The sequence below is a fragment of the Tigriopus californicus genome, chromosome 5, assembly GCF_007210705.1.
Source record: "Tigriopus californicus strain San Diego chromosome 5, Tcal_SD_v2.1, whole genome shotgun sequence".
Classification (NCBI taxonomy): domain Eukaryota; kingdom Metazoa; phylum Arthropoda; class Copepoda; order Harpacticoida; family Harpacticidae; genus Tigriopus; species Tigriopus californicus.
The window spans coordinates 3,314,634-3,326,990 of NC_081444.1; the positions used below are offsets into that span (position 1 = coordinate 3,314,634).

At 39.2% G+C, this 12,357-nt stretch overlaps 2 protein-coding genes across 2 annotated transcripts in view; one reads left to right on the top strand and one right to left on the bottom strand.

Annotated features, from left to right (window-relative positions):
• Positions 1-2,889: 2,889 nt before the first annotated feature.
• On the bottom strand, positions 2,890-3,797 carry LOC131880166 (C-signal-like). The gene has a single exon (XM_059226702.1). It carries the CDS (start codon positions 3,712-3,714, stop codon positions 2,968-2,970), a length of 747 nt encoding a protein of 248 aa, XP_059082685.1. The 5' UTR covers positions 3,715-3,797; the 3' UTR covers positions 2,890-2,967.
• Positions 3,798-8,355: 4,558 nt separating this feature from the next.
• Positions 8,356-12,357, top strand: part of LOC131880170 (uncharacterized) — a 4,425-nt gene continuing 423 nt past the window's right edge. Inside the window, exons 1-3 of the mRNA XM_059226706.1 lie at positions 8,356-8,523; positions 9,899-10,058; positions 10,563-10,785. Of these exons, the coding sequence (XP_059082689.1) occupies positions 8,403-8,523; positions 9,899-10,058; positions 10,563-10,785 (504 nt within the window). The 5' untranslated portion in view covers positions 8,356-8,402. The remainder of the gene's footprint in view (positions 8,524-9,898; positions 10,059-10,562; positions 10,786-12,357) is intronic.

A 12,357-nucleotide genomic window follows, 5' to 3' on the forward strand; every position in this document is an offset into this window, starting at 1 on the left:
ATAATCCTCCCCAAATTCCGGGTTGCTCTCCAATTTCCTCCTCAAATGGTTGGCACGTCGAACAACTTTAACCTTGTTGTCAGGAAGGTTTGGCTTGGGATTGCGAAAGGGGAGCGCAATTTGGTAATGTCCGTCAATGAAGCGGATGCTTTTCTCGACTATTTGCAGCCAAAACTGTGCCCACCCAACGAATCGAGGAAGTCTTGATTGAACATGGTTGCGATCATTTGCTCAATATTTTTGGCATCCACCTTGATTCGATTCATAGTAGAAGTTCTATTTCTTCGACCCCCAATTGGGCCATGAACGCTCCAACCCAACTTCGTTCTTATTGCATAAGGCTCATCATCTTTACCAGAGATTATTTCGAGTGGTCCTAAAGCAGCAGGAGAGTTCGTTCCTATTAAGATTCCTACCTCAGCACTTGAATATCTAATGGGAACGTTTTGTAAGTGGGCCCATGCCTCAATGTGCTCCCTTCTGGGGATATCGCTCCGATCCACTGGTAATTCCACGTGTGTGAATGAAGGTGGAAGTGAAACAACGCACCTCTCATCCATATCCACAACCTCGAGGCCGTGAATAACTCTGGTCTGTAGTCGACTGTTGCGTTTTTCCATAGTCGTTAGAGAGATTTGCACCGATTAGTCAATTGCTCCCAAGGCTTTTGCAATGTCGTCTTTGACAAAAGTATCGGTACTATATGGATCCTGGGCAGCGTATGTTGTTACAAATCCATCACCTCCAGCCAAACGTATTCGAACGGGTACTAATGCCACAACAATTGCAGGGCCATACACTCGGTCGTCTCCAAAACCCTGCACTCCTCTAGAACTGCCTCTGACATTAACGTGAGTTGGTGATTGCAACGCATCGTCCGATTGGTCCACACCACGAGTTCCAAGTGATCTATTATGATCTTCGCCCCAATGTAATATTGTGGGATGGCCCTTCACACATTTACCACATTTTCTCCTTTGTCCACAGTTTCTCGACCAATGTCCGGTCTTCAGGCAAGCAAAGCATTTCCCCCCTCAATTCATCTCTTCGTTCCTCAAATGGGATGTTCATGGCCTCTTCGCACTCTACCATGTCATGATCGGTCTCGCAAAAAATACAAGCGTTTGATCTCCATTGTTCGTCATAAAATACAACTGAGGTGGCCAAAGTTATGTTCCGTCTCACTTCTTCCTCACCTGCCCGACCTTCTCGGGCCTCTTGCGTCTTCCTTTTCAAACCAAAGACAGGATGATTCCATTCCTCTGATCAATTGTTCCCAAATCTTTCATTGCCGTCCTGCATCTCTGCAAAAGGGCCGCAAATTGCTTCATCTTCTCGGGCTCCTCTCTCATAGCTGGCCAATCTTCAAGTTGAGCACGATATGTTGAAGTCATTTTGAAGGTATTCCCGTATTCTTTTTTCAACAACCACTTTGCCTCCCGATAGCCTTCGGCTGCATTCATGTGGATGCAAGGCCGGATTAACTCATGGGGCTCGCCGTGGGTGATTTGCAATAAATATCCAAGCCTTTCTCCTTCGTCGGCTATTTTCTAATCTAGTTCTAGTCCCTCGGACTACTTAGTAAGGGACTTGGCGACATCTCGTAATCGTTGCCGTTCTTCTCCCACAGATCTCGTCTTACGTTTGAACTCCGTTTCTAGTTCCAATTTGCGTTTTTCCGTTTTAATTTGAATAGCATCCTCATTGGCTTTATCCACTGAACTATCTAAGGGGCTTTTGACCTGACGCACAAAATCAACTTTGGGATCAATGTTGTCCCTACACCACTTGGTCAATTCATTCACGTCTTCGGGAATCTCCGGTTGAAGCCCTTGGCACTCCATTTCCAAATCGTCTAGTAGACGCTTAAAGCGTGTGAACTCAGTTCTTATAGCCTCTTCACTTTCTTCTGCAATCAGACATTCCAGCCGCTTTTGACTCCCGGTCACGGCTGCTAACTTTCCACTTGGCTTCTTCATAATGCGGCTTCTTAGGATGAAGAATTAAAACGATGTAATCCCGACAACTTGAATCACACTGATCAGTCCCTCAAAACTGACAAGGTTTTTAAACACTCAACTTTATTCACAATATCTTGGTTTTAATCACCTTTTGGGGCTCGCATTCGTCATCATGGTAACATGTTAACACAAATCAAAACTCGTTTTTGGCTTGTTCGTCTCCTTATAAATGTAGCATGGTGATTCTGAGCGAAGAAAACTGTTGGTAAAAACCGCCGTAACAATCACTATTTCTATACTATATCGCTGTTAATTGCAATCTACCTTTTTTTGAACAATGCAAGTTGCATGTCCCAAGTTCAAAAGGCTTAAAGGCTGATCCTGTTACAATTCAGATCGGTTTTCTTGACCATACAATACATGTCAGCAGAACATCCAATTTCAGATGTATAAACGGATAGCCAATACGAACTTCCAACCCAAATGTTGTTGGAACTGTAATTTTGTTGGCCACTTCATGTAAGTTACTCACTAGAAACTGCCGAAAAATGCTTCATTCCCTGAACATTCCAACCCCTTTCTCATCAGTTTTACTGGCGTCCAAAACCAGAGAGGTAATTGGTCCAGTACGTTCATGAACGCTCGAAATGGAGACTACAGCCGTTATTTCGTTTTTGTTTCGTTGTGACATATTTGAAATCTTTCTTGACAGGAGTTGAATATCCGATCTGGGTGTTCACTTCTAGGAAGATCTGAGGTTCTTCGGCAACCAAGTAGTAGGATAGCTCTAACTACACTCTACTACAAGAATTTCCATTTTTGACCAAACTACAGAATAGACCGGACTAACAGAAAACATCGACCAATTGATGAAAGACAAGCACATAAGCAAGCCCACCCCCCACAAAAAAATATCCATGTCACAGCATTTAAAATTCACAATATAATTCATATTCAATGATGATTCAAAACATGAGATTCATTCGGTGTGCACGGATGATTTGATTTACCACCCAATGCCGGTCCCGTCGTATCTGAGGAACGAAGCATGGTCTTTGTCTGTGAGAGCGCTCAAGGTCTTAATCATGCCTCCGACGGACGTCTCGGTATTGATAAGAGCATTGGGCCCACCCATGTCCGTCATTACCCAACCAGGATGCAAGGCCATCACCAAAATCCCATCAGATTTCAGCTCTATGGACAAGTTCTTCATCACTTGATTCAGAGCAGTTTTACTCGCACGATAAGCCGTGTTTCCCCCACCCGAATTCTCGGAAATGGAGGCCACAGCCGTAGACATCAGAACAATAGCCCCCTTCTCTATGCCCATGGGAGCCGAAGCATCCTTTTGGGCCGCAATTTTCACCAAAGGCAACAGGGCCTTGGACAAAAACAAAGGAGCAATGGTATTGACCTCAAAGGCTTCCCTCATCTTTTCAGGCGTGACTCCACCTTCTTTTTCGGAAGGTAAAAGTCCGGCATTGTTGAGAACCAAATTCAAACCTTCCTGATCCACTACTTGACTGATCGAGTGGACCAACTCGGGAAAAGAGGCATGATTGGTCACGTCCAGAGTCAAGACGTGAAGATTGGAATGAGCTTTGCTCAGTTCCACCAGTTCGGGCGCTTTGTCGGGATTGCGGCAAGTGGCGAAGAGATGAGTGGGCGGGTTGGCACCGGTCAGGTATTGCTTGACGAATTCCAAGCCGATCCCACGGTTACAGCCCGTGATGAGAATATTCTTGGGAGACATGTTGAGAAGTTCAAAGAGAGGTACTCCTTTGTGAATGGTTTCAAAAGGAACTGAAAGAGATCTGCGAGATTGGTCAACTTATGAGTTGATCGAGGGGGATACACTGTACTCAGGGATGCTGTTTTGTGGGCAGGTAGCAATTTTACATGTGAAAATAGCATGAACGGTAACCAAAGAATAATTTTCCACAACATCAACGGTTGCTTTTGCTCTTGGGAATTAGATATATGCTCTGTCCAATATGCTTCATCCGCTCTTAGATGTTTGACCTAAATGTGGAATACGTTCTCATTGGCCCTTTGTTGCAATGACTTTTTCAAATATGTCTGCTTAATATGTGCATTGAATTAAGCATTAGGTCAATGAGATCCTATGTTATAGACATAGATATATATAAAGATAAGCACACCATTAATTTCAAAATCTTACTGCTTGCACTGGTATTCTACATTATCTTCCTTGCTCTATGGAATGGAGGTATCAAACTACTGGTGATTCTGAGGAGAGATTTTACAGGTCTTACGTCCAAGTTAAGTGCTTGGGCATTAATGGACATAAAAATATACTCAGCAAAGCAATTAGTGGATGCTTATTCTGGCTAACATTCAAGTCTTGATTCAGAAGCATGAACATTTCTCAAACTGACCTTTGGCCACGCTTTTCAAAAAGCTACAAATCTTGAGTTCAGCATAAAGTTGAACCCAAACAGCTTAAAGCTCAGTACCTTGCTCATTAGCAAGGATGTGCAAAAGATGCAGACATATTTTCTTTGTATTATTGGCTATTTCTCAGTTTTTATGCATATTTGATGTGTTTCATCTTTTTTGCATTATCATTTATTTTTGCCTAAAAATAAATCAAAATTCTCTGTTTGACATTTTTCAAATAAAAAAAATTGGTCTCAATATCCAGTCAAGTGGCTCATCACTCTCTGGTTATTTTCCAAAAGAACAACAAACCTCACAATATGCCATAAGTCACCTTGCCCACAGAGCTCATCAAGGAGGAGTTAGGTGCCCGTGGTGTGTAGTCTTACAAGAAGCAAAATGAGCCTCCATATTGAGCTGTCAAACCACCTGTTTTGAGAATTTTGTGAGTTTTGTCTATGCTCCACATGACTTTGCTTTCACGATTTTTTTTCTTTTAATTGTTTGGGGCCTTGCATTTGCGCATCTTCCTTCACAACCTGTGGGGAAAATTGACAAAACAGCCCCCTCTTTTGCTCAAAGTGCAGAAAATAGCGTTTTGGCAAAGTAATAATTCTCATACCCATATCTTAAGAGTGATCTTGATATCAATATGGGACATTTTTCTATAGTTCCAGCTAGAGAACTTTCTTTTTATTGAGGTGTTTCCTTCAAATTGTACAAGTAGTAACCCAAAGTTTGACAAGTCAATTGCAAGTATTGCTCCTTTGTTGGGCTTGTGCCCTGGGGCTTAATCCTTTGCACCTATTGTGCTTTCTACAAGCATTTGCTTTCTAGACGGTTTTTTGTATTTTTTTTTTGCATTATTGACAATTTTAAACATGCTTTTCTTTGCATTATTGGCCACACCTATATGGACTTTTGTACGTACTTACTCATTAGTGTAAAATGCTGACAGAAAAACTTCCAATTCTAGGATTGTTTAAATCAAGAAGTATGACCATCATTTTGTAAAGCATGGTCTTGATGAGACCAAAACTCTAAAAAAGTGGTCATCTAAAATTTTAGTAGAAGTAGTTGTAATCACTAACATCATTACATTTTTTGGCAAGAAAAGGTTGTGTAAGAAATTATTCTTTGGCAAAGTATATTTCATTTTCTCATGGTCTCATACAAATCTCTTGAATGTTGCAATAGCTCAGATCCAATAAAACCCAATTAAAATGCTTGGGTGATTTCAGCAACAGAGGGATTTGCTCAAGTACTTTGATTTTCTAACATTTTGTTGGGCTTGTTGAATCCAGGCTCAAATACAGCATAAATACCTGTTAGTTTTGCAACACAAAACAAGGCTTCTAAGACCTGCACTTTACATGACCAAGTTATTATGGACTTCAGCCAGTATTCTTATGGAATCTATGAAAGAAATCATGATAAATTTAGACTTAAGCCCTTTGGAAAAGGCTAGAGTTGGGCCAATTTCTTCAAATTCAAGTAGAAACTCAAGTACTATGAGATTCAAGTTCAGACTCACCCCAACACTACCAATTACCCAGACATCTTTGTTAAACACAAAATTTCAGGGCACTGCAAAGACACATCAATAACAAAAGTAAGAGATTATGAGATGTCTATCAGAAACTTAAAGAATACTTAAAATAACTTAATTGCTTTGTCTACCTCTTCTTTGCTCTTGGCTCAAGTAACAACATATTGCCATCACATAAAAAATGAAGCATGAGTACTCTTTCTGAAGCAAAATAGATTTTTGGTAAATCTTGAGTCAGCTAATCTGATCCACATTGAACTGACTTTATTGTTGTGAGGGATTTCAAACATTGCACAGGCGCAACTTGTAATATATGAATGATTTTTTTTCACACATCTGCTTGTAACAGTTGTAGGTAAGCTCTGTCTAAATTATATTTTGTTGTCAGATATCTGTGATCCAAGCTGAATTCTTGGATATCATTTTTTTTTTCTTGTCTCATCTTTTGTTTCCTGTCACAGTAGTGAAAATGTTTGCCAAGTTTCAAGGAATATTCTTGAATACATCTTGGCAACATCCTGCATTGCAAAATCATAAGGAACCTTTGATCATATTACTTTATTAATTTCTAGCTCAGATAACATGATTTTATGCCTGAAACTGCCAAGATCTGTTTGGATATTTCTACTACCACGTACTAAGGATTTGCAACCACTGTGTTGGTCATCTTACAGGTCAGACGAGAAGCACAAGCTGATCTTTGAAGAATCAAACTCCACACAATGCCATTCCTCTCCTCGTTCTTTGTCTATTGGAGTGAGCCCTATACATAGTTTTCCATGTATAGGTTCTAGCTTCTGATTACTTCCAAGCCAAGCTGTTGTTGTTGTGGAAAATTATTCTCTGGTTACCGTTTAGTTGAAAGCAAACTTAGATTTGAAATTTTGACGCCGTTCATGTTGACGCGTGAAATTGAGAGCTCATGGCTCATTTGTAGAGGGCGAACTTGTATTGATTTGCATGTGGAGTAGAAATCAGAGAGGTTTACTGATAAATAACTTGTTATCCAAAGTGTTGATAGTCGGAACTTTGGAAAGTAGACAACTGGTCATCCATCGGCCTCTCGAATTTCCACTCAGCGTGTAGATCTATTTCAAATCCGCCCTCTACTCATATCAATCGAGACAAAATAGTCGATTTCATGGAAAGCGTTTGTTCCTTTGGCATTATCACGGATATTAAAAGAGCCTTTTTGGCATGACTGAGATGAAGCGTATAGCAAGAAGAGTCTAGAATGGAAAACGTCTTCTTTGCCCTCAACGAAACAGGTCATTCAATACTTACTCCCGGGAATTGCAGAAAATGTACGGGATATAAAATGATGTGAATACCTGAGTATTTCAAGAAGTTTTCATGTGAAAATGATATGCATATCTGTCGAAAGCTTTTGCATCAAGTTAGAACTTCTAATCATGAAAAACATGCCGCAGGTACCTCTTATTCTAATTTCTAGTTCCATGTTGCGGCCTTTTAGAATTGGATAACGACTTCAAAAACGTAGTCGATCATAATTTGTGCAACATCTTCTTGTGTCAGATAGAATATATAATTTGCGACGGCTTCCGCTCTTCTTCAAGCCAAATTTCCATTACTTTCAATAACCTAGACAATGAAGAAAAACGCAAATAAAAATCGTGGCATTTGAGCAATCAATTAGCCAAAAGTTATGGCCACCGTCCTATGTGCCTCAAAAAAGTGTGGACCAAAGATTGCAATTTGATGGCCTCCATGCATGGCAAGGAAAGATCCTCTGATATTAACAAATTGGCAAATTGACTTCTCATAGCAGGAGAGAGACATGCAAAAATGAACAAGATAAACAAATTTCAGCGAGAATAAAAACAACTTGAATCGATAGTCATCAGGAAGGAAAGAGGTTCATGATAGTGAAACTAGAATGTTCAATTCGGCTCTCTTGTAGTAGCATTTCTCACTACATATTTTTCAAAAAAATGCAACTCCTGTAGGAAACAAATAATAACAATACCATTCAGTTTATGGGGTGAACCTAGGGTTCTCAAGTCTTTTAATTCCCTAACCATTTTTCAATAATGTTTTCTTCTATTTATATATTATTGCTTTACTATACACGAGACCTTAAATAAAGCATCATCATCGTCAAAATACGTTTTAAAAAGAGACACCATTATGAGCGTAAAAGTTCAACTTTGCCCCACTAGGTCAGGAGAATTTAGGCACTTGGAATTTGTCTCTCGTTTTGAAAATATTGTTTTCGCCTACCTCAATTGTTTTTGATTGATGCTGTTTTTTTAACCTGTTCCTTCCAAATTAAAACTTTACTATCTCGGGAGCCAAGCCATTCTAATCGTGGGGGCAATGGTACATTTTTGCATGCAATTGCTTACAAGATAACCCTAATTCATTGAAGGGTGCTCGACATCTTGTTTGTCTTCACATAATATGTACTCTTCACCAAATGGGGGATAGGGCTCCCAGTTGTTGCCAATATTTTGTGAAAAGCGATCCTAGCAATGGACTTTAAATCTGCATTGAATCATTGTGAGATTTTGAATGGAATTAAGTACTCAATTCCTCATAATGAGCAAGACTATCAACAGTGTGCCGACTTTTACTTCACACATTTCTTACCACGTAAGACTCTTTCAAAAACTTTTCTCCCTACATTAAGGACATTATATATGATACCAATTCAGAAATAAGTGAATTTGAATCTTTACGCGCCTTATTACCCAACAACTCGCCAAGATGATCTCCGAGATGGCAGATTGGCAATAAAGATGCTTTAATAAGTATCTTTGATTTGCTAATGAAATTGTATTTTTTAGTGCCCTATAATAGAATACATATTCCGTGATGGCCCGGTCCTTCATTAACGAGGATAACATAGATTCCGTGATATGTCAGCCTTTCCTCAACTACACCTTGTTCTTCTAGTGTTTTTTTCTGTTACAGGCGGCGAAATAAGAAAAAAATGTTCATTAGAAAAAAAACCTCAGTTGAGTTATTAAAAATCAGTATCTTTTTGCAGTTTTCATGTCAAAGTTTCGTCAAAAGCTATTAAGCAATAAATAAATTTGATATACTGTAAACATTTAGCTTCTTTTTACATACTATATTACCCTTTTTGGAGTAATCCTTGCCAATTGGTTGATCATGCCAATTGGAAACATTTTTAGCATTAAACTCATCTGTGGACTACGGAACTTTATCGCATTTAACTTCGTTAAGCCTGGATAGACATCCATTCACCTAATAACAAAATATTTTCGTTATGAAACGTAAAATTTATTCCAAAATATGATATGAACCTTGCATTATCTATTAATTACGGAAACTTGGAGTCCAAGTGGTGCGCAGCTCCTATTTGGAGCCGGACAAAAACCCTCATTTTAAGAAAAAGAAAAAATGTTTAGCATGATTATAAATGCCAAGCTTGGAAAAGAAAAATTGAATCTGACAAAGGCAACTCATCATCCCTCAAGGTTCAAGTTGTGGCTAAACCTAATTTTTTTTGTTTGGTTTGTTTTTTCACGGGCTGATCTAACCGCTACAGGGAATGTAATCCCCATTAAAATGAAAGGTTATAATTCGTCTATTTATTACCTTTCAATCTCTATATGATATTTGGTCTGCCAACGAAGTTGAGTTGGCAGACCGAGCTAGTCCTTGAATGTAGGGTTGATCTGGAATGCTATCTAAAAATTTGTCCAAGTCTGACTTGAAAGATGCAACTGGATCAACAAGGCTTACGTATTCCCTACGAATATTAGAGGGAAGCAAATTAAACAATGAAGGAGCCCGAGAAAGAAGAGAGTTGAACTTCATTGTTCGAACTAGCCTGGATTCTCGAGGCCATACCGGTATGGGCCAATAAAATGATTTTCTTGAAAGTTCTCTCACATTTATAGTTGGTTGCAGCAAGAGTTTATTTTGGATGTTCAAAATAGCAAAAGTGGAAAGTGACTTGTGTCAATATGTTAAAAAGTAGAAAAACTTTCTTCTTTAGGTGAGCCCATGGTATTAGCCCTCGGTGGCCAAGGCCATTCTCAAGATTCTCGAGTTCGAGCGCATTTCTTGGGTATAGTGCGCAAAAATGCAAGCATTATGGCAACGGATTTAGCAACAGGTCAATTATTGGGGACTAGGATCGCTGAAATCAAAGAAAGGTTTGTACCTTCATTCATCGACCTTTTCCGTGTCATTTATTATTGGAGGGCGGATTTGAAATCTTGTGGTCAAAAGACCGACGGATCAAGAAATTGATAAATGTGCTAAAAAAAACGGAAACGTTTAGAACTCCTCAGATACATTACCCCGCCTTCTGTTATTGTTGTTTCAATGCCAAAGCAAGTATAATTAATACCTTTTTCCGTCTTGAATTGCTGGGGATCCCATTCCCATATCGAACTCAAGGTTAGGTTTGCCTATCGGGAACAGAAAACCCAGCCATGATGAATTCTGTACAAATGATTATTTTGGAACATAATGAAGAATCTCTCCTCATGATTGAATGGACGTAACTTGTATGTATTTTATAAGAAAAAAAACTTTTAAATCCGTCTGCTAATCATGAAACTAGGACCGGGCTTTGATACTGTACATCTAAATATTTCAATTATCATCCATGCATTTGTCGTTATTCGTTCATATTTATTTCTGCCTTTCTTCAGGGAAAGAGAGGTTCAAGCAGAACCTTCCTTCAAGATGTTTCAAGCGATGTATCCAGAACCTATTGCTACTATATTTTATACGTTTGCCAAATATCTGAAAGATTGGGACTCCTTTGACGAATTCAAAGACTTGGACAGAATCTACGCTATGTTTGCACTCGCAACTCATCTAGATTGGGGAGGAAAAGGCATTGCTAAAGAACTGCTAGCTCAATCCATTAAGGTTTGATACATATTGTTGACGTCTTGTCCACCTCTTACAAACGTACATGCTTTCTATGGGCAGTGTCATGTCAGTAATAAATTGGATCCCCGTCTGTGAGTGTTAACGTCGAACAATTTCCCTGGGAAAGGCTGGCGAGGAGAATCGAACTTAGAATCTCTCTGTTTCTAAGAGAACAGTAATGGTGCATTTACACGAGATATATTTGGACATCTTATCTGATGAACAGTTCCGGAAATTGGCCAAGACCAAGGCTTTAACTAAATTGAATTAATTTGTAAATGATGCTGACATGCATTACCACATTGAAGCCTTGGTTACATTTTCAAAATTTGGAATATGGAAAGGGATGCTAGGGTCTGGAATTTTTAAACGCATTGCACTGTCTTTCATATGAGACTGGCTGCAGGTCATTGCAAAAAGTAAGGTCAAATTTCAATCTTGGTTTAAGGGCTTACCCTCTCAAAGCACAGTACACAAAGGATAAGTAATGAATGTTTTGGCCCTTTTCTGCCAATGGATTACCAGAAGAGGACTAGGCCATTCAATCTGTGAAGACATTTGTAGCCAGCTTTAAGAGGGCATAACTTGTGATAGAGTCTTTCAGTGGAGCGGAAAGACGTCATGTGGTGACCTAGTGCCAGTTTTTTTCTTCTTTTTCTTCCCTTAATTGTCGGGTTTGTAACTAATGCGAGTGAATGAAATTTGTTGAAGTCATGTTGAGTCATATTTTATAAAATATTTGGACTCGAGGGGTAATTTATGTAGTGATGCGATAAAGAGTATGGAGAGGACTGGTCCAAGGGTAGTACCTTGTGGAACTCCGGATAACACTTGGCAAGTACTTGCGGTCGGTCGGGCGCTCTTTGATCCAAGAATACGCAATTCCAGCAATAGTTGTCTTTCTTAACCAATTCAAAGTAGCATATCGTGTACTTTGTCAAAAGCTTCAGCAAAGTCCACGAAAATAACATCTGGGCAATCATTATGCTGTATTCCCTCAATTACGCCGTCAAATTGTTTAATAAGTTGAGTCACAGTGCTAAAATGAATACGAAACCCATATTTTTGGTCAGAAATACTACCTTTTGTTTCAAGGAATTTAATCAGTTTAAAAACGCACACACAATGCGCTTACTTGTTTGAGAATTGTTAGATCTCGACCACAGTGTTCCTGTTCATATTCCAGGCTTTCATGACTGAACGAATCAGACATTTACGTTCAGACATAATCAATTATCTTTGGATTATTTCCAAGTGATATGAGGTTAACATTATTTTTTTTTTCATTGGTTGTTGCCAAGGTGGTAGGGGCCAGCCAAGAGAGCTAGCCATCATAACGTTCATTTTCCGATTAGCAAAGTTATGTCTGTTTTACTTTGGTTCTCCGTCTGTGAGCACGGTTAGCCTCTATAGGTTTATTTCTTCTCTTTTTTTTTTAAATGATTCATTGTTTGGCTTGTCTGATGTAGAAATGCTTTAATTTTTTCATTTCCCTCCTTTGAGCAAAAACAAACTGCACAGTAGAAGGATGGTAAAGTAAAAATCCTAGACCTTTCATGAGTGTACCGT